Source organism: Filicampus tigris, chromosome 3 (genome assembly GCF_054856515.1).
Source record: "Filicampus tigris isolate MCC_2025a chromosome 3, RoL_Ftig_1.0, whole genome shotgun sequence".
Taxonomy (NCBI): domain Eukaryota; kingdom Metazoa; phylum Chordata; class Actinopteri; order Syngnathiformes; family Syngnathidae; genus Filicampus; species Filicampus tigris.
Window position 1 is genome coordinate 7,648,515 of NC_141219.1, and position 22,567 is coordinate 7,671,081.

The window sequence follows — 22,567 nt, forward strand, 5'->3', positions numbered from 1 at the left end:
TCGCTGTCTGTGGGTGCTCCTCGGTGGCACCTCCTCAAAAGGGAGCCGAGGGGGGCGGGGGGTGGGTGCCGGGGATTAGCCCCAAGTGCTGTGTAAGCAGCATGCTTATTTGTCATCCTCTTAATCTTTACTGTTCATCTAGTGGATCAATCAGTCACATTGCCCGAACATTGGCGATGCTAAGTCTCACAAAATGTGATGACCTCTGGAAGAGTTGTAACTTTAAGTCTTATTTAAGTCCCATCTATAAGTCTCATCAGTGCGTCAGTCAACACTGCTCTTCAGTCCATGCTTTTAACGGGCGACACTCGCGTAATTATGTTTACATATCTCTTCAATTTGCATTAGACACGTCGCGTATTTAATCTGCGTGATTGCCTCCCATTCTAAATGAATCCCAGTGTTTGCTCAGGAGCTGCCCATTAACTTCCATTTTGTTCTTTTGGACTCAATGCATATCACCTGCTTCCCCCCTAGCAGCATGGGATTCTTTGGGGACTAATAAAAAAATGGAAGAGCTGATGCCTATGTGAATGTGACTCATAGGGATGCTTCATTTATTAATATAGAATTGGAATTATCGCGCATGTGTCATTCAGCGGAGAAATGTGACTCAATAAACTCATAGAGATCACATAAAGAAAAAAAAAAAAAAGCTAACTGGCAAAATCTTGACGGTTGGGCAAAAGCTAAAAACCATCCATGCATCCATTTCCTATTCTGCTTGTGCAAATTAGGGTCGTGGGTGAGCTGGAGCCTATCCTAGCTGAGTTGGGGTACACCCAGTGGTGGTCGCTAGCCAATCACATCGCACATGTAGACAAAGATGTCTCTGTCACATATACACCTGTGGAGAAAGAGTAATTCACCTAATGTGTATGTTTCTTGGGACAGCAAATTCCACACATGAGCTCTCCATTGTGAAGCTGGCGAACTAACCATGAGGCACTTTGCTGATGCAAAAACAACATTATCGTAGTGAGGAAGAAGTTCAAATGACAATCACGAATGAAAATTTTATCCGCATGATTACTCATCATCATCAAACAAAGACATTAGGAATTGTTGTTCTTATGCTGGGTCGGCGCAAAAAAAAAAAAAAAAAAATGTTGCATCTCATGAATCTACCCTGTCTGATATGTACTGGATGTACTAAACCAATGGTCTTCAATCCTGTTCCTCGAGGGCCGGTGTCCTGCCTGTTTTCCCATCTCTCCCTACTGCAACACACCTGATTCAAACGATCAGATAATCAGCGAGGTCTGCAGAAGCTGGATCACGATCCTGATCATTTAAATCAGGTGTGTGTTGCAGCAGGTAGAGATGGAAAACAGGCAGGACTCGCCGGCCCTCGAGGGACAGGATTGAAGATTCCTGTACTAAACACTACACAATAATGGCTAGTCAATGCATTCCTATAGGTATGTATTATTATTTCCCGTTTTATTCCTGTTCAAGATGATCCATACTCACTCAGTGGAGGTGTATTCAATGTTCCGAATGTATAGAATGCTCAAAATCAGTTTTTCCTCAAACTTTTACACCAAGAACCACCAAAATCTTCGCAGCTTTTCATCTCATGAAATCAGGCTGCTCCCTAAATTCCCCGGGGACAATAATCCATAATTGCCTGCGTGTGGTCACCATATTTGTTGACTTTCAAATTATTGATTGGTGCCGCATGAACTGATGTTTTCATTGACAGCAAAGCCCATGACTAGGATTGTTTAGAAACATTCGAAATGTCTGTGAATATGTAAAGTGTATGTGGTTATTATTCAAATGGCATTAAAAAAAAGTGCATTGCAGAGCAAATTCTGTGTCGATGTCGGCGTGTTTCAAAGAGACACAACAACAAAGCCGGAATAAAACGGCAAAAACAAGGTGGAAAGCAGTTAAGTAGATTAGGGTTTGACCACATTTTGTCTGCCCGAACACCAGTCACAGTCAATAGAAGACAGGGGGGGAAGAGACACAATTAGCTCAAAAGATTAAAAGAGCAGTGAAGACACACTTCTTGAGGGCATCTTTTGCCATATGGTGACTACTTTTCATCCTTGGCCGCCACACTGTTGACCTTTGTAAGATTTACCGGTTAATTAGTCCTCAAAGGTCAACATTCTAAAGACTTTCTGCTTGGATTCACCTAATCGTACACTGATTACCTATATATGGAATCATTCACGTATTGAGGGCGATAAAAACATATTTTGTGTCCCACTACATACTTTGATTAACTCTTTTTTTTGAAGTAAAAATAACTATTTTCATTCTTTCATTTCCCAAAGATACCACACATTAATTCATCTTTTGCCCTACGTAGTCTTTTTTTTTTCTCTTGCTTTATTTCGAACATGTAACAAAATAATAAATAAATAACAAGAAGAAAAAAAAACTGTCATCCAAAATGCATTAAAAAAAAACACAACAACAACAAAATTAACATCCAAACAGAAGTAGTCCTCAATACTATATATATATATATATATATATATATATATATATATAGGTATATATCACTATTGGATTATACATGATTCTGTAAATAATAAGGATTGACACACCTATTATTAGTAATAAGGGCAAACGGGTCTACATAATGACCCCAAAAAAATTTTAAAAAAAGATTTAAAAAGAAGTTGAGATGGTAGGCAACAAGTTCCAGAAAATCAGGACAACTTTATTTTCCATAGTGTAGAGACTACGAAAAAAGTGTCACGCCGCAGAACAATAACAAAATCACAGTCTCACATTAACATATACACATAAATAGAAAATGAATCCATGATTTCTGTCCGACGGTTTTCCAACATCAAAATAGAGTCTCTGGAGTCATGTATTATGCAGCAATAATTTATCTAATATTTACTGGCCGTGCCTTTTAATATCGTACCCACGGGATCTCATGAATGATCAAAGAACTGATTTACTATTCATTAAAATTCACCTTTATAATCCTTTCAAATAATATGAGCTTTGTAATCATCTGTTTGAGGATATCAAATGGGCATCCATAGAGTAAGTCACTTGACCATGGGCATGAGATCTGGAGACCTAAAACTGTTGGTGCGCTTACTTCAAATAAATGCACGTGTATTTTTGGTCTGATTTTCTTTCTGTTGAGAAGCGCAGCTGCTAACGGGGAAGACGGTCTCCATATTAACGATCCAATAAGCTGGAGTTTTAGGTGAAGACATGCTTACATGAGCAGGCCATAGATTAGGCCAAGACAAATAGATTAGCATGGGAGCAGTCTAATATTAGGATTCAATGAATGATTAGATGAGATGTGTTATGTAATGATGAATGGTTCACTTTAAACCGTGCCGCTATACATCGCCGGCAACTGTTCTGTCTGCCCATCCTGGAGCTTCTCTTATATCAAGCCATGTGGCTATGTTTATTTTTTTTTATTTTATTTTTTTTTCTACTTTTGAAACCTTTTTTGTTTGTGAGCAATTAGGTGTGATTGCGCTTGGTAGAAGTATTTTTGTGTTTAAATGTTTTGTATTATGTTGTAGAGTCATTCTTAATCATTAGTTTCTATGTTTCATTTGTTTGTGTTGGAAGGACTACCTTGAAAATTAGGAGGTGTCAACTTCCAGTCCTCGAGGGACGATATCCTGCACGTTTTTGATGTTTAACTCCTTGAGTTGATCATTTGAATCGGTTGTGTTGGAGGAGGGAAACATCTAAAACGTGCAGGATTGAGCACCGGACTTTCACACCTATTTAAAGCGGAAGTTGAAAAAAGGCATTCTGATGAATATTGCGTTTGTGGAATAAGAGTTAATACACCCGTTTTTAGCCATCTGTGGGGGCGGAAATTTTGTCACTTCTGTCAAATGAAAATGACATCAGAGTTGCTCAGGGCTCAGGTAACGACCTGCTCACCTGTTTTCTGTAGCTGAGCCGTGATTGGTCGTTACCTGAGCCCTGAGCAACTGTGTTGTCATTTTCAGTCAACAGAAGTGACAAAATGGCTGCCCCCTGAGATGGCTAAAAATGGGTGGATTTTGCTGCTTAACTCATATTACACGAAAGCAATATTAATCAGAACCCGTGTTTCAACTAGTGGGCCTGCAGAGAACATATTCTTGAAAAAAATATGTTTGGGTTGATTCCTGCTTTAAAGCAATAAACAAACAGTCAAAATGTTTCATATGGGAACTTCAAATATCTGCTGTTTGTTTTCTAATAAGTGGCAGTTCTAGAAGGGGTCCAGAGGGGTCCAGACCCTCTTAACTTTGGTATTTGGCCTTTTGTTCCTATTGATCCCCTAGTCGTGTTTAAGTTTTCTTTTAATCATCTGCCCCATTCCGTTTTCCATAAAAAAGGTTTATCAGAATTTTTTGCTGAATTTGATTCAATTGTTTCCCCTCCGCCCAATGCATTTCAACAGCCCTCAATTATACACCGATTTTTGGTATTCTCTGGCCAGCCCGGTCCCTATCCCCTGCAAATAGCGATGGTCAACTGCATTATCGATTTTCAGAGGTGGCCTGAGACTACATTGCAAATGTGAAATTCTACAAACAAGTGGCAGGCAAAAGTCTTAACCACGTGGCCGTGGCGACCCACATTGATCCTATCATTGTTCTATCATGGTCTTTTGAGTTTATCGCTGACACTCAGTCGTAAAAATGAGCAGACCAAGCATTTCGGAGATGTGTCCATTACTTTCCAGGACATTCCATGTACATATGTCTTTTCAAGAGACTTTGTCCACCCTCGTGCGCAGGAGTGTTGCCACGGATCATGGAGGGAATTCAAGGATGATTGTGTGGAGATGAAGGTGTGGGTTAAATCTGATCTGACCAGTGCTGACAGCAGCATTGTGACAGCATCCTTCCATCAGCCCTGACTCGTGTGCGTGTATGTGTGTGTGTGTGTGTGTGGGGGGGGGGGGGTGTGTTATATAACACTCTGATAAATCTGCCTTTGGGATCTGACTTTGGAAACTGAGCTTCTTACTTGTACGTCAGGTGTGTCTGACAGCAGATCAAATTAGTCCACTCAGTGCATAGTGACTTGAACAGACACACACACAAAATCTGTTTTATTCTTTTTTTGTTACTTTCATTATACTCATTATAGTCCGTCAAAGGGAAATGAAACGCCAACCTCAATTAATACCTTTTTTCGCAATATGGACACATAGGCGGATAAATTGAATTATAATTTATTTCAAATAGCATTGTCCAAAATTAACAAGACAAATAACAGAATGTTAGTAATGATAAGGACACATATTTAAAAAGAAGTGAGATGAATTAGAACTCATCAAATTGCACCCCATTACAAAAGAAAGACAATTCAATAAAATATAAACTGTCGAGACACACCTCTTGATCAAAGAGTAACCTAAGCAAATATTTGAAAATGACCACACACTTCTCACAAGGGCTGTATTTTTTTCACTAGGTGTGCCAGTAAATAATCTCATCCATACATGTTGATTATGACAACAAAAACAGATGGACTTCATCTGCGTAATAAGAAGTGAATTTCGGCAAAAAACACATTTTCATCAAATTTAATGGAGACACACCTGGGTTGTTGTTGTTTGTTTAATGTTTATTGTACATTCTTTGCATGTGTCGAGTAACTGTTGACTATATGATGAATATTTTAGGACGCCGGAAAGACGGTTATGTCATTCGGTGTATCGTAATTGAAGCAATTAAGCATCTTGTCATTTGATACGTATAATCCTTGTAATATTCCATGGCTCACTTCCAGCTCCGGGCCCCACCATCATCCTGTGGCCCACAATAGTGCCAGGGGCCACCATGTCAGTTTGTAAACCGTTGGCAGAGAAACCAGGCCTGCCTTTTGCGACCCGCTCTCCCTGTCCTGACCTAGATCTCTGACAGTGAACAGCTGCTTCCTAAAACGACGTCGTGCTGCCATCAGCAGAACAGCCAGGAGAGATAAACGTCAGATTGGACCTTCGCTGAGCCTCTTGACGCAGCTCAGTGCCCTGTGGTTTGTTTAGGCCATTCGCAAACACTTGGCGGCTAACTACTGCTGCTGTTGTTGTTGTTGTTGGTTTTTTTTAAGCTTCTCCTGCTTTTTTTAAAGAACAATGCCTCCATTCACTGCCTACAATACCGAAAAATGCACACCAGACTAACTGCTGGAATTGTCGGAGCTTCATAATGACAACTGGTGAGAGTCACGTCACTGAGTCAGAAAGAACCAACTTTGATTATTGAAAGCATCCTATCCTTATTACTTTGGCTATTTTCATAGCAAGGTTAAAACTTTCCAAGCACCCACATTCACATTTATGATACATCTATATATTCTTGGTTGGTATAAACCTTTTCATAATATTTGTAAACAAAAGACACTAGAATACTCCTGAGTGGCAAACGCGAGTGATTCAAAAAAATTACAAAACTGTACATTCGTGTTTTTCACTGGACAGCGACGTTATATATATAAAAAAAAAAAGCGAATACAAACTAAAACAAAAAATAAAAACCTGATAAAACCGACAAATAAAACAGACTTGACAAAAAATAATTAAAGCTAACTTAAGTTGAATAACAAAAATAAAAACTAACTATAATGAAAATTCCCAAACTATTATAAGCCTACTACACAGCACCAACCGTTTCAATGTCAAAACATCACATCTGTGTCATTAGCAACTGAAAAGTCACTTAATCGGCGAATCCCTCATTGATCATATGTCTAAATTTCCACCACATCTTTTCTTGAATCAACCAGTCTATTGAAATTATGGCTGGCATTCTGTCTCCCTTGAAAACATATTGGCCTTCATGTTTATAATGTACTGCAGCTAAATTGTTCACAGAGGTGTATAAATGGCTGTTTGTCTACACAGTATGTGCCCTGTGATTGGCTGGTGACCAGTTCAGGGTACCCCATCTTTTGCCCGAAGCTCCTCCACAAACCCAACGAGGACTAGCTGCATATAGAAAATGGACTGGAGGAGTTCACGCAAGTATAAATCTTCCATGCACTTCTCTGCAAATTGTCTGACCCCATAACTCATTGTTGTATGCATAGCAATATAAATAATTTCTCACTTCATGTCGGCAAATACGTCCTTAACTTTTCATGAATTTTCATGTACGCTGCACGTGTGTTAAATCCTCTCATTGGTTAAAATGTCAATCATCCTAAATCGGTTTAGATAATCCCTTGAATGTCAAGTGTCGGCAAAGAGTAGGATTATGACCGCTAGGTATGGTTATTCCTCAAGGAGATCATGTTTGTGATTGTCTTTTTCCTTGTTTCTTTTATTGCGTCTCCTTGATGGAATCACTAGTGGGAGCTAACGTAAAAAGAGGAGCAGCGGCCAAGCAGCAAATAAAGTCATTTAGATTACATTATGGTTTGCATTGCGCTTTCTTTGAAAAACAAACAATTGTCGCAACTGACTACCAGGTTGGATTTAAAATGGTCCAACGAAACCCCGCAGGGTTGTGTGCTCAAATAAAGATGATACAAGAAATATTCAAAGATGATTCATAACCTTTTGTGTCATAGTTTTGAAGGAAATGAGCAATTCCCTGTGTTAAAATCATAGATGACGAGTATACCAATTAACCACACGTCTGGCAGATGGCTATCAGTCCAAGATTTAATTTACCTCGACCAGCGCCACCGCTGTTGCTGTGGCGGATTAGCACCCATGATTTTAGATTAGATTGGGGCTCCTGTGGAAATGCAAAGAAAGCAAGAAGATTATGACCAATGAGGTAACTCAAGTGAACCATTGTTACATTTCTATAAGATACAGAAATGTAGCTGCCGATTGGCTTTGCTTCAACAGATGGGAGCACTTTGGGGAGCAGTATACTGCTAACTAGTGTGTCTTTCAGTAGTTTGGGATTAGAGGTGGGGGGGGGGCGGGGTAATGTCAGAAATTGTAAATGTTCAGATGCATGTGAGGGGGAAAAGGCTATAGAGTAACTGGACATAATCCATATAAGAACGAGGAGGGCATGTTAAGCGAATGCTGAATTATGAATTGATAATCTCAAAAATTGGAGGAAAAAAAAAATCATGATGTTGTGTTATTAACAGAACAGTGTATGTACAGTATATGAGTTGGGGCAGGGTTTTCCATCCATCCTCTTCTTAACAATGAGAACCACTTGGCTCCAATAGTGCTGTAATACCCGTCCACCTGCCTCCCCCATCTCACCCTCTGGCTCATCTAGTGACTGCTGACACAGCCATTACTCACCAGTTTAAAGCAGCTCTTTGGCTGTGCAGCTCAGCCGCTTCGTTAAGGTTTTTGGGGAGGGGTTGAGTGCAAAGGGTCAGGCCAATGGGCATCTGGGATTACCACCAGTCCACCATCTGCCATTCACATAATAATGATAATAATAATAATAATCAGAGTGAGGGAACCAATTGCCTGAGTAAATATCATACCCATTTAAAGGCCGCTTAGCTACTTTTATGTTTGTACAAGTCAACCCGAGCATATTTTCTTTCAAGAATATCTTCTATGCAGGTCCACTAGTTTAAACAAGGAATTCTGATAAATATTGCGTTTGTGGAATAAAAATTAAGCCACACATTTTTTGCCATCTCTGGGGGCGGGCATTTTGTCACTTTTGTCGACTGAAAATGACATCACAACCTCTCACGTAACGACCAATCACAGCTCACATGTTTTCTGAAGCTGAGCCCTGAAGGTGTGTGATGTCATTTTCAGTGGACAGAAGTGGCAAAATGGCCGCCCCCTGAGATGGCTAAAAGCAGGTGGATTTTTCTGCTTAACTCATCTTCCACACACGCAATATTAATCAGAATGCCTTGTCTCAACTAGTGGGCCTGCCCAGAACATATTCTGGAAAAAAAACATGTTTCTTTTGACTTCCTGTTTAACCAGACATGGATGATTTTTTAACCCCATCAACAAGCTGGAAAAGAGGTGAGGATATTTAACTATTCCATTAGATTTTTTCTGTTCAGTCGCCATAAAACTTTGTTTCATCATCAAACTATCATGATGAAATGATGAGGATTTTTGTGGTAAATATACTGTAACTTGATGTATAATACTTGTAGATCCCAGTGGAATAATCCTCCACAAATCAATAAAACCATATAAGATTACATTTCATTGATTTAAGCTCTAAAGAGTGTTACATCAGTCATGCTAGACTGACCAATATGATCCAAAATGGTCAGATGTGCTTTTCATATGAATCGGGACTAATTGAAACAGATGCTCTGCGTGGGCACACTTTTCCTGCTTTTTTTACAAACGCATCACACTGTTAAATAATCGGCTCAGCCATAATTACAAATTCACATCCTGTCCTTTTATCTTCCCATATTCAAATCTCCAACCGTCTTAATCCTGGGGGGAGAAAAAAACCCCAATTAATTTCCATATAGTAGCCTGATATGACAAAAGTCTGCATGTATGATTTAAAACAATGTGCTAACATACGCCAGCTCCTACGTGTGATGTAAAATGCACCAAGCCAATATGGCTAGCCAAAAGACAGAGACAGCGGCCCGTCCGAGGTCATTGCAGTGCAGGTCGCTTATTGTTTCGCTGTGGAGTGTAATGCTCCACAGAGGCGTCAGTGAGGGATTAGCAAGTAGCGGCACATGTCAGGGAGTGAGAGTGTGGGCCCAAGCGTGCGCGACGGACCCCTCGTCATTGAGCTCAGGGCTGGTGACACACGTCCAAGCACGCCTCGCTTATCGCAGCAGACAGATTATGTTTCCGCACGGGCACATGAAATGCTCACCTGCGAGCATGTGATGGCTATTGTGATTACACAGCAAACATTGACGCTAATCACGGTATCTGTTTTTGTCATTTTTCAAACCTATTTTTCATTACTTTTAAATGTTTTTAAAGTGGAAATAACCCCAAACACATTTTTTTCAAGAATATGTTCCCAGCAGGCCCACAAGTTGAAGCACGGCATTCCGATTAATATTGCGTTTGTGAAATATAAGTTAAGCAGCAAAATCCACCCCTTTTTAGCCCTCTCAGGGGGCGGCCATTTTGTCACTTCTGTCGACTGAAAATGACATCACAACTGCTCAGGGCTCAGGTAACGACCAATCACGACTGACCTGTTTTCTGAAGCTGTTTTTATTCTGTTCCCGTCTTCCTGAGCTCAAGTAGCATAATGCTAAAAATCCCTGAAAAGAGAGTTTAATTTTTCACACATTGGATTGGAAAGACCTATGTTTGATATTAACGTTTCTCTATTTGTGTGACCCAGAAATGGATCTAAAATCGCTTTTCATTTTAGAGAGTGACAGTTTGAGACCGAGCTTTAACTTCTCCGTTTCAGGACCTCTGTCTAAACTGCATTAGATCGTCTTCATCTCTGCTTGTTTGTATTACATTAAAATCTAGACATAAGTCATTTGGCCAAGGTAAGGAGACACTTTTATTTGAGACCATGATTTATAACAAACCAGTGACCAGAGAGGGTCTTTAATTTAAAATGTCTGACCATCTATCTTCAAATAGTTACGCAAAAAAAAAATGTTAGCTTTAGACTCTCCATTAATACAAACACACACATGCACATACTTCACCACAGCTATGGCTGCTTAATTGGTTACATTTTTGCAATAGCACGATCGCAAATCAATGTATATTAAGGCAACCCGACAGAACAAACACATACAAGTCTTGTTTATTCTTTCCCTCATTTTTCAACAGCAATCCATCATAGCGACAGAGGAATTTTAAGAAACTTTTAAGGCCCTGAATAATCCTGAATAATAATGAAGTTTGAAGTTCTTGTCCACTTTCCTTTTCGCTATAACCTCATTTTAGATCAGCCGTTCAAAGTGTGATTTTAGCAAGCAGTGTCCTCAGCTGGTGAGCAGGCAGGCAGGAGGGCAAGCTGCTGCCATGTAATCGGGCAGGGAACTTGAGCTGTCTCTCACCGGGTCTCCGTGGCCCCGCTCATTATCTTATCTCCTATTGTAACCTGCTGTAATTCCCCCGCTCATGATTGATGATGTCGCTGTCTGATTACACCAGGACAAAACACAGCCAAGATCACCTTTCGGCCTTGTATCCAACTCCGCAGACTCCGTGAGGTCCACAGTGGGAGGCTGATGGGCTTCTGTCACATGCACACCAGCAAAGAAACCAAACTGGTCATAAACTCAGTTTTGAGACAAATTGGTTGAGGTTGTTTGTTTTGCACAAAAAAACAAAACAAAAAAAAAACAATTGAACACACCTTCAGAAAACAAACAGAATCTGTTCAATGAGGGTTTAGAACCTTCATGTTGGATGGATTTAAACGTATCATTTGACCATAAGCCATCATCGTGGAAATGAATTCAGTCCGGAGGTCGAAACTTTAAATATGTCTTTGGGCTGCCCGTCCTGTCAAATCAGGCGGGTAGCTTGTGCTCTTTTTCCATTGAAACAGTGAGCCTCACTTCTCGTTGAAGTACATGAAGACAGATGCCTCATTATCCATGCCAAAGAGGACAAAACAAGTCCTGGACCCCCTGACCCCCCTGCTGGCATTTGGTTTCAAGTACGCCAACACAAGGCAACCGGCACCAACGCCGGGCCGGGCTCATCTCTGACCTCAGAGAGTGCAGGTCGCTCACGGAGTCACATAAAACATTCAGTGCATCCAAAAGTCCCCACCAGCAGTGTTAACAGCAGCATTGTCCTTCCTGCCCCTGACTCAACTCAACGTGTAATAAGGCACCCCCTCCAGTGGTCAGGGCCAATCGTACTGGAGACACAGATACAGTGACACCCTTCAAATCCATTCACAAGTGCAGTGAGTCTGGGATGCTGAAAGAAACACAATTCATTAACAAAGCCAACATTTGTTTTTCTTTTGAGGAAATCCGTTTGTCCGGCACCAGAGCTGGGCCTTCCGTGAAACGTGAAATAATTGAGCGAACCACTTAGTTGCAACTAGTAAGAGGTGCTGTTGATTCCGACCGTCTCAACTTGTTTGCTGTCTCGATACGAACAACATAGCATCTCCTATACGGAGGTTTACTCAGACAACTACTTAAGGAACGTTTTTCATCTTAAAATTACATTGAATGGAAAAAGGAGTTCGGAATATTCAGAGAGATGATGTCATCTAAAAAATAAAATTGTTTTTTTTTGTTGTTGTTTTTTTTTTTTTACATTTTCCCCAGAGCCAATCATGAAAAGGTCTTGTTTTTTTTTTACATTTTCTCCAGAGCCAATCAAGAAAAGGTCTTCAAATGGAAATACGTCAAACTTGTGACATCTGTTTCAAACAATAACTATGACACCACACACCACTGACCCCCTACTGTTAAAATACTGTAATATAATAATTATCTGGGATTGGTTGTATTATTGTTAAATAAGAGTCTTTTGAGGAAACAATGAGACACCTGCTCCAGATTGTATGACATCAGTACAATACATTGCAGTTTGACAACTAATGTGCTCAACTGTAAATAGGATAGATTATGAACATGGATAATACTGGAAACACTGAGAGACATATGTGTTAACGCCAAATTTAATCAGTTAATGTGCTGGTTTTTGGCCAACTTTTAGTCTGTATTATGTGTGTTGGACGCATCCGTTTATCCTCACTGATGGGCGCCTGTTTTGCTGTTGACAAACGACGGGAGAAAATGTAAAATATATATATATATATATATATATATATATATATATATATATATATATATATATAAAATCTAGTGTGGTTTGAAAGAGATGTGCTACTTGTATACAGGGCAAGAATGAGCTAGAATTAAAGTTTTATCCTTATACAGATTGCATGGGAAACTTATATCTCATCCGTTATCATTAGAAATTGTCTTTCAATTTTTTTTTCTATGAACATTTACCTTCATTTTAGCCATTAAGGCCCTAGTATCAATCATACACTCATTTTGATGTAAGATGAATAAAGGTCAGAGCAAAAAACATAAATGGAGTACTACACTGTACCACTAGATAGCAGTAGACACGTGTCTGCTGCCATCTAGTGGTACATTCCTGAATTTCACTGTACTGTAGTCTGATCTTGCACACGGAACTGTATTAAATGAATCCTACAGGTTTATTTGTAAAGGCAAATTATCAATGTATTCATTTATTGTCCAATATCAAATGACTCCGTTACATGGCGCCGAACTCCAATCCCACACAATACTATGACGTGTTCATACCACTGGGATGCTTGACTGTTAACATAAAAGTAATATGTTCAGAAAGCACCGATTCTAACATTACCCAGGTGCTGTAACAAACCGATCCGCATCAAAATCGGGAAGGAATTCAATGAGTTATGATGAATTTATCGGATGACGGGGGACTCCCAGTTGAAGATGACGGGTACGTCTGCATGCGCTCAACCAGGCGAGGTTCTTTCTAGTGGTTACATTTCCATCGGATGTGTCCAAATTCACAGACAGCGTCCTTCGAAGGCCACATTTGAGCGCGATTTCGGCAGCATGACGTCAATTCCGGCGCAACCCGACCGCACGCGGGTTCTAGAAAGTCGATTCGGAGGCCAGGCACTTCAACGCATTTAGGCTCCTCCTCATGTAGTCTCCGCGAACGGCATAAACCGTGGCGAATTTGGACAGGCTTATCGTAAATTTGGAAACAACGTGCGGTCGCGGGTAGTGCCGGAAGTGACGTTATGCAACACAGGACAGGTCCTACATTCGTTGCCGAGTAACATGGTGTGTGGAAATATCGCGAGATGATGGACGCAGTTGCTCAGCCACGCGCGTTTTGTAACATGGGAAGGACATGTTACAGTGTCTTTGAAAGTCAGAAGAGACTTCATGGCGGCACATTTGAAGGTAAAATAACACGCGAACCTGTACTTTTCCTGTATTCTTTCATGTACTTTACATGACGGTGGAGTTTGGTCCTTAAGCCACACTGGTTGGCTTGGGTTGCTAAATAAACAGAACAACAAGTAAATAAGGTTTTGTTTGTTCGAGTCATTCGTCAGGGTGTAGCAGACAAGCATTCGGTGCAGGAGCGCCTTGAGCTGCATTTCATGCATAATCTGTTGGTTCATGTTTTCATTTAAGAGCAATGACAATGCTGTGACGTTGCCACTCAAAATCTCACTGGTCAGTTTTTGTGTACAATGCGTAGTGGTATACGACAATCAATATCTATCCAAATTTTGGAAATAGAAATAGAGTAGACTCACTGTTAGTAGAGTGCCAATGTGTTCCCACAGCCTAGCTAACGTAGTTAATTGACTAAACAAAAAATAATAATAATAAAAATGCAAATAATAGCCGGTGATAAAATACTCCTTCAGTGCTTTTTCGGATTTTTTTTTAACGCCTTATTCTTGAAGATGACAACATCAATAAATCGTCTTAATGGATGGGAATAGCTTGCTTCTCTGAACCTGTTGTATTATCTTTGATAATGCTTCCTGGTTCACATTCCTTCAGTATTGCTGCTCTCCACAGTATTTTCCCTGCCTCAAATGTCTGCAAAACTCAACCAATCAAACCTGTGATTGACTTTACATATCCCTATTTTTTTGGGGTGAGTCTGTGTGTGTGTGTTTCTTCATCCACTGAGGTTGGAGAAAGAAACAAGCTTATTTTGACAAAGCAACAAGTGGAAAGTACAATTATCTGTTTTCAAGTGTTGGGAATAAAAGCAAAAGGTTGTCAGAAAAATAAACAAAGTATAGAGTAAAATCTACTTATGTACAGTAACAAAGTATTTACACATAATAAATTAGGAATGCCAGGAGAATGTATGTTAAATGATAGAGTCAAAAATGACAGGAGGGAATGTAACCAGAATATTGATTCAATAATCTATTCTGTTGCATGTTTGTGTGATCTTTTCTGTGCACAGAAGCAGCTAAAAGAGGCGGTGAAGATCATCGGCTCGGGTAGTTTCCTCTTTGCGTCCTACCTCACAGTGGTGGGAGATGAACGTTTCTATGCCAACCAGCTGATGCCCCTGCTGCAAAAGGTAGTGGGCGCAGAGACGGCTCACGTGCTAGCGGTAAAAATGATTAGTCTGAGTTTGGTTCCACTCAACCGCTACCAGGACCCCGAGTTACTGGTGAGTGCATCATCTTATTGTCTAAAAGACTAAATTGTGTCTGCGAAAACCGTGTTGGTCCTCTGATGTGTGCAGCGAGTTAACGTCATGGGATTGAAGTTCAAAAACCCCGTTGGGGTCGCGGCAGGCTTCGATAAGCACGGAGAAGCGGTGGACGGTTTGTACAAGATGGGCTTTGGCTTTGTCGAAGTTGGGACCATCACCCCCAAACCGCAAGAGGGGAACCCCAAACCACGTGTGTTCCGACTGGCAGCAGACCGCGCCATCATCAACCGGTACGTTTGTCGCTCATCATGAAGACCGGCTCTTGGGGCTTTCAGTAGTGCAAATGTGGCAGAGGTAAGAAACATGACATTGTAAGAGCAATCCGAGGTGGGCATTTTACTAAATTTTTCTGCTCCGTCATTCGTCAGCGGCCAGGGTACCCGCCCGTCATTCGTCAGCCTGTCTTTTTTCGTGATGAGCTGAATTGTCAGTCCGTCGGTCTGTCAGTAAAGTCCGTCAAAGTCCGTTGGTCCGTCAGTCGATCCCCCCCCCAAAAATGTCAGAAAAACGGGCGCCAGCCCACTGATGGATGCGGGTAGTGACGATTACACTGACGTATAAAAAACCCACTTCCGCCATTCGTCAGTCCGTCATTTTTATAAGGTGTCCCGTCAATCCTCAGGGACGGACTAACGCATCGGTCCGTAAGTCTGACGGAATGCCCACCTCTGAGGACAATGTTTATGAATATAAGCACGTAAGAATTTAATCTGTCAACATCTATTACGAGGATCGAACACATGACAACAAAAACGTGCAAATTCTAAAAAAAATTATACTGTTTATCGAGGGACAAATGAATATATTCTTTTTCCACAAGGCTCAGTGATAATACTAGTCCATGGTGTACTTTTCAAATACCTATGTACTTACAGTTCATATACATATATTCCTGGTTTCATCCTTTTAGTACTTGTACCAAAAGGATCCTTTTTTGGGAGGGGCTGATTCATTCCTTATACAATGACGGTACTCGTACATTCACTTTCAAGTGCAAATGAGCCCTCAGCTTTGTGGGTGGATTTGATCGTAGTAATTGTTCCTTTTTATTTTTAGTATTGAACTAATTTAGTGGTCTTTTTCTATAGTACTCAACAGTTCCTTTCCCCATACGTAGTACAGCCCAGATTTCCCCACGAAGTAAACACGTGTATTTTTGCTAATCCTGTATGTGATGTTTCAACGGTTTAGTCGTAAGAATTCTACGTGCGCTCCCTCCTAGGTATGGTTTCAACAGCTGCGGTGTTGTAGAAGCGCAGCAGAGGTTGAAAGTCCGAGAGGCAGCTCAGCGGGAGCAAACGAGAGGTTTGTTTTCCCTCGTTATATATGGATGCATTCAATTAAAGATTTGACCCTGTCTGCTTAACTTCGGCTTTTCCCTCCTTTGGCCTCATTAGTCTGTGCCCCGGCGGAGTCACGTGCGCGCTGATGCAGGTTGTTGTGGTTTTTCTTTCCAGCCGGCCTTCCCCTGGGCATCAACCTGGGGAAGAACAAGCAGTCCCAGGATGCGGGGGCAGATTACTTGGAGGGGATGAGAGTGCTGGGCCCGCTGGCCGACTACCTTGTGGTAAATGTCAGCAGTCCCAATACGCCAGGTCTCCGTGACCTACAAGGCAAAGCTGAGCTCGGCCGGCTCCTGCATTCGGTATGTTGAAACATCAGCTAATATTTGACTTTACGTGACTTTGCGCGGGGCATCCGCGCGACGCTAAGCTAGCCTCACCTCCCGAGAGTCTTCTTTTATAATATCAATCTCAGGTGTACTGTTATCCACATGATCGTTTCATATTAGAACAAAGAAGGTGAACGGGTTCTTATGCGATCTCGAAGCAGCCCGGCATTTCTTATTTTCTTCAAATCAAGAAATGTTTCCAGTTCTCTTTCGTCTGCTCTTGCTTTTGTTCGCCTTCACTTTGGACTCATCCAAAAACGGTGTTTCTCAAATAATGACAGGTGTTGAAGGAGCGGGATGGGATGCAGGGAAGTCACAAGCCTCCGATCCTGGTCAAGATCGCGCCTGACCTCAGCGCGCAGGACAAACGGGACATTGCCGACGTCGTTACTGAGGTTGGAAGTTTTTGATTTCAATCTAATCTTGATTAGACACCGCTCTGAGGTCTTTGCATTTATTTCCAGACATTTGCTGGTTTGTTTTAGTGGTTTGATTGTTCGAAATTAAGGTTCCCGCGGATCCTTAATAAGTCTCCAAAAAAAAAGTGTTTGTTGATTCTTTTTTTTTACTTATGTGAAGCACATTGATCTATTTTCTGTACGAAATGCTCCAAATCAGTAAAGCTGACTTGCCATTAAATCCGTGAATCTAAAAAAAAAAAAAAAAAAGTCCTCACTTGGCATAAAATGTCTGAAATGCATCCTGCTTTAAATTTTGAAGAGTCGACTCTACGTCGGCGTCACCCTTTCCACTGTGACCTCAGCACTACGTCTGGAGGTCATTTTTAGAAAGCACGCAGTAGTGTTTTTGTGTTCAGCGGCGCGAGTAGAAGACAAACCTTAAATGGAAAAGGCCATTAAGAAAGGGCACATATTTTTACAACAATCTTTTTCGGGAGGGGAGTCGCGGACGATATACGCGGGGGGGGGTGTGGGGGTGACACACGTTTGGCCTCCCACGCACACACAGTCGCATTTGTCTTTTGCTTTTTGCAGCTCGGAGTAGATGGCTTAATGGTGTCCAACACCACTGTGTCCCGGCCAGAGGTGCTACAAGATCCTCAAAGGTGTGAGACTGGTGGGCTGAGTGGACAGCCTCTCAAAGACATGTCCACAAACGCCGTCAGAGAAATGTACAGACTCACGAAAGGTACAGTACATCTCTTGATTTTTTTTTTTATTTTAATTTTTTCCCTCTTTCTATGCAAGTGACAGTCCGTCTAAGTGTGATGACGTTCTCCTAGGGAAAGTGACAATCATTGGAATTGGCGGCGTGGCCAGCGGACAGGACGCGATGGATAAAATCCGCGCTGGCGCATCATTGGTTCAGATTTACACAGCTTTGGCCTACCAGGGTCCACCTGTAGTGACCAAGATAAAGCGGGAATTGGAACAGCTTCTGAAGTGAGTGTTATTCCGCGTTCAAACCTTCAGCTAGTCACCGGAGTTCATCGGTTGCTGACATTGACGGAAATTGACTCGTTTGCCATGTAAATCCATGTACAGTGTCCTGTATTGCCCAGTAGTGGGAAGAACTGCACTGCTTCATTCTGAAAAGCAGTTCTAATAATAGAGTATGATTCGTGTGTTACTTCATTATTTTTCTGACAACTTTAAACATTTCTTTTGTTAAATCTGATCTTTGTCTGCACATTACGGAAACAAATGCGATTTCTAATGTGAATGAAACACGTCCGTGATGTAGGGCTGTGCAATTAATCGAAATTCAATTACCATTACGATTATGCCAATTTTTTAATCGTGGAGTGTAATAATCGTTTGTCGATTATTATTAAAACGATTATTAATATGCATTTATATCCAACCTATTACGTTGTACACAAGGAAATCACACTTAAATTGATAGATTTGTACCTTTTTTTTAAAAAAATGTTATAATAACTAATTTTACAAATTTTGTTTGGTCCGAACTAAATAGTGTTTGAAAGAAATGTATGTCTTTATATTTTTTACATTTAAACATTTTCTTGTTTTGTACTAAAAAAAGAAATGATCGTTTGAATAATCGCGATTTTAATTATTACCACTATAATTGTGATGAATATTTTTATCATAATCGAGCAGCCCTAACGTGATGTGACACACACGTGCACAAAAGACGACGTCACGCATCAATCTTTACGAAAGTAAATATGGTCCAGCGTGTATGGGCTCATCTTTTTATCATCATATATCGTCAGAGGAGGATGTAGAAATATTTTAGGGGAAACGAGACGACGCTTTTTCATGTCTTCATATCACGGTGACGTCGACTGAACATGACATCATGCCACCGAGACGTCTGCTAAAGATCAATCACTCGACCTCCTTACTTTCCACTGTTCTTATCGAGAAATGCTTGGCGCACGCTGTTTTGCGCCGCCCCAGCCACAAGCAACCTACGGCTAGCTAACATGGCTAATAAACGCGAGGCCTGTCGCGGAGGCAAAAGTTGACTTCGCCCCCGTGGCAGCGGATAAGCTACACTTCTATCATTGTCACGACGGGACAACAGGAAGCGATTAACCGGAGAAAGATGGAGAAGCCATGCTAATTGCTAAGCTATCGTGACACGTCGTTACGAAACACCCAAATGTGTTTGGGTGACACAGTCCATAGAGTTCTAGCTTGAACCACATTATAGTGGAGCGAAACCAACTTTGAAGAGCAGAATAGTAATCAAAATAATAAATGTGAAGGACAATATAATGATAATACATAGCAACATAAGATGCTATCTGAAACCGGAAATGAATTACAACGTCAGCGCATAATAGATATTTAGCATCCAAGATAACCTTTATTAGTCCCACAATAGGGAAATCCGCCTCTTTTTACCAGCAATGAAGAAAACAGGAAACACAAAAATAGTAATACGTTGCACAAAATAGAAACCTCAACTTTAGTCCGTGCTTGAACTATTGAATCCAGTCTATCAGCAATGTTATTTTGTTTGCTTGTGAACTAGAGTTTTGAGTTCTCATTTTGACTTTTGAGATTTGATTGATCTTATTTAGTGGACTTGCTTTGTTGTCTGTGATACCATTTGCTTCCCTTTGACTTTTTGCAGAGAACAAGGCTTTAGCAGTGTTTCTGAGGCCGTCGGGGCGGACCACAAGGGAGTAGATGGCTCCACCCACTAGCCAAGCAAGGATCGTTACCACAAGCTGATGTCCCCGCCGTCTCTGCAGCAGTTTTTCCGCCAGCTGGGCAGAAGTTCATCTTTTGTTACAGTGTAACAGCAAAATGCATTTTTACAAATGCATAATCTGACGTTTCAGCCTGCCTGGTATCTTGTAGGCATCCTTCCATTATTTTATTTTTATTTTATTTTTTTTTATCACCGGGAAGCTGAAGCTAATTGCAGGTGACTCCCCACACCGATCACCTGTCAATCACAGCGTTGACACGTCGAGACAAGACAGCCACTCACACTCTTGTTTTGTTGTCCAGGGAGAACTCAACATGTAAAGGCATCAAATGCACTTTAAAACCGAGAGCCTCCTTTTTGTCATGCTTGAATGCTAACTAAGGTTCTGGTGTGCTGCTCTTGGCCACAGCATTGATTAAACAAATACTGAACATAATTTATTTTATTTTTTATGAAAACTGTTTAATCACAGTAAAGAAAGTGTCTCACTTTGCATGTCAATGTGAGCTGCTGTTGTTTCCCGTCAAGTAAAAGCTTGGACAGAAAACGTAGCCTCGTTTAACCGTAATGCAAAAATGTGCACGAGAGATGCAAATGCCGTATAATATATTCAGCAATTCAGTCAACTGCAACTGGCTTTTTTTTTTTTTTTTTTTTCAAGCACTTGAATTCACTCCGTTACAAATTGTCATGAAAACCCCATCTTTGCTCGCACTCGTATTGTGGCATTCAAAATTACTGGCAGTGGGTAAAATTACTGCTACTGCCGAGTTAAAACGATTACTGGATAAGATTGAAAGTCGTTTCACAGAATTGAGAATAAATGACTTGATTTGTAGTAACTCCTAACGTGTATGTATTATTCATTTGATCAAACATGCAGACTTGTCATATAAGTTAATGAAGAGGTGGATATGCATACTTCATCATCCATCAAATTGTGCTCGTAGAAGCTGAGATTCAGGATGCATTTGGTGTGAGATGTAAACCTTGCAACAATATCGTTGTCATTGTCTAATCTGACAGTCACCGTCATATATGGATTTTTTCAAGGTGAGCAGTAGATGGACAAAGACCTTCAAAACATGCCTTTGGCTTCCTGGCTTGCATGAGACACTCTTCTTATGTTTAACTTTCAACATGGTGGCTTTGACGGTGACATTCTTGCTCTGACCAATCAGTGTGTAGAGGCAGAAATGTGATTGGACAAAAATAAATAAATCATGTAAAATGTACAGCACGAGAAGCTATGAAATAACAGGCTTGGCCTGTTGGGGATCAATTAAAACAATTTCAAGGAGCACGTATTACAATGTAATAATGCTGTCAAACTGCATTTAAGATGCCAACAGAAGTGAAGTCACAGTCCGTGTTCAAATCCTAGCCCTAGTTTGAAACCCGACATTGAAACCCTAACCCTATCTTGAAACCCTACTACTAAATGCTAACCCTAGTTTGAAGCTCTACTTCTAAACCCAAACCCTAGCTTGAAACCCTCCTTCGAAACCCTAACCCTAGTTTGGAACCCTCCTTCTTAACCCTAACCCTAACTTGAAACCCTACTTCTAAACCCTAACCCTAGTTTGAAACCCTACTTCTAAACCCTAACCCTAGTTTGAAACCCTACTTCTAAACCCTAACCCTAGCTTGAAACCCTCCTTCTAAACCCTAACCCTAACTTGAAACCCTACTTCTAAACCCGAACACTAGCTTGATACCCTACTTCTATGCCCTAACCCTAGTTTGAAACCCTCCTTCTAAACCCTAACCCTAACTTGAAACCCTCCTTCGAAACCCTAACCCTAGCTTGAAACCCTACTTCGAAACCCTAACCCTAGTTTGAAACCCTACTTCTAAACCCTAACGTTAGTTTGGAACCCTCATTCTAAACCCTAACGTGAAACCCGACTTCTAAACCCTAACCCTAGTTTGAAACCCTACTTCTAAACCCTAACCCTAGCTTGAAACCCTACTTCTAAACCCTGACCCTAGTTTGAAACCCTCCTTATAAACCCTAAACTTAGCTTGAGACCCTACTTTTAAACCCTAACCCTAGTTTGAAACCCTACTCCGAACCCCTAACGCTAGTTTGGAACCCTCCTTCTAAACCCTAACCCTAGCTTGAAACCCTACTTCTAAACCCTAACCCTAGTTTGAAACCCTCCTTCTAAACCCTAACCCTAGTTTGAAACCCTAGCTTGAAGCCCTAACTCTAGTTTGAAACCCTAACCCTAGTTTGAAACCCTAGCTAGAAGCCCTAACCCTTATTTGAAACCCTAACCCTAGTTTGAAACCCTAGCTAGAAACGCTAAACCTAGTTTGAAACCCTAACCCTAGTTTGAAACCCTAACCCTAGTTTGAAACCCTAGCTTGAAACCCTAACCCTAGTTTGAAACCCTAACCCTAGTTTGAAACCCTAACTTGAAACCCTAACCCTAGTTTGAAACCCTAACCCTAGTTTGAAACCCTAGCTTGAAACCCTAACCCTAGTTTGAAACCCTAACCCTAGTTTGAAACCCTAGCTGGAAACCCTAACCCTAGTTTGAAACCCTAACTGGAAACCGTAACCCTAGTTTGAAACCCTAGCCTTAACCCTGACCTTCATTTGAAATCCTAACCCTAGTTTGAAACCCTAGCTG

The 22,567-nt window shown here is 41.0% G+C and overlaps 1 protein-coding gene across 2 annotated transcripts; it reads left to right on the forward strand.

The window, feature by feature from the left end:
* The first annotated feature begins 8,746 nt into the window (after positions 1 to 8,746).
* On the forward strand, positions 8,747 to 20,777 carry dhodh (dihydroorotate dehydrogenase). Of its 2 annotated transcripts, none has more exons than XM_086025645.1 (9): positions 8,747 to 8,923; positions 14,849 to 15,061; positions 15,137 to 15,336; positions 16,329 to 16,411; positions 16,564 to 16,751; positions 17,060 to 17,173; positions 17,774 to 17,927; positions 18,022 to 18,181; positions 19,848 to 20,777. In XM_086025645.1, exons 2-9 carry the CDS (start codon positions 14,951 to 14,953, stop codon positions 19,918 to 19,920), a joined length of 1,083 nt encoding a protein of 360 aa, XP_085881771.1. In that variant the 5' UTR covers positions 8,747 to 8,923; positions 14,849 to 14,950; the 3' UTR covers positions 19,921 to 20,777. The 2 variants fall into 2 exon arrangements, with proteins under 2 accessions (XP_085881771.1, XP_085881769.1); XM_086025643.1 differs by lacking the exon at positions 8,747 to 8,923 and adding an exon at positions 13,685 to 13,815.
* The last annotated feature ends 1,790 nt before the right edge of the window (positions 20,778 to 22,567 follow it).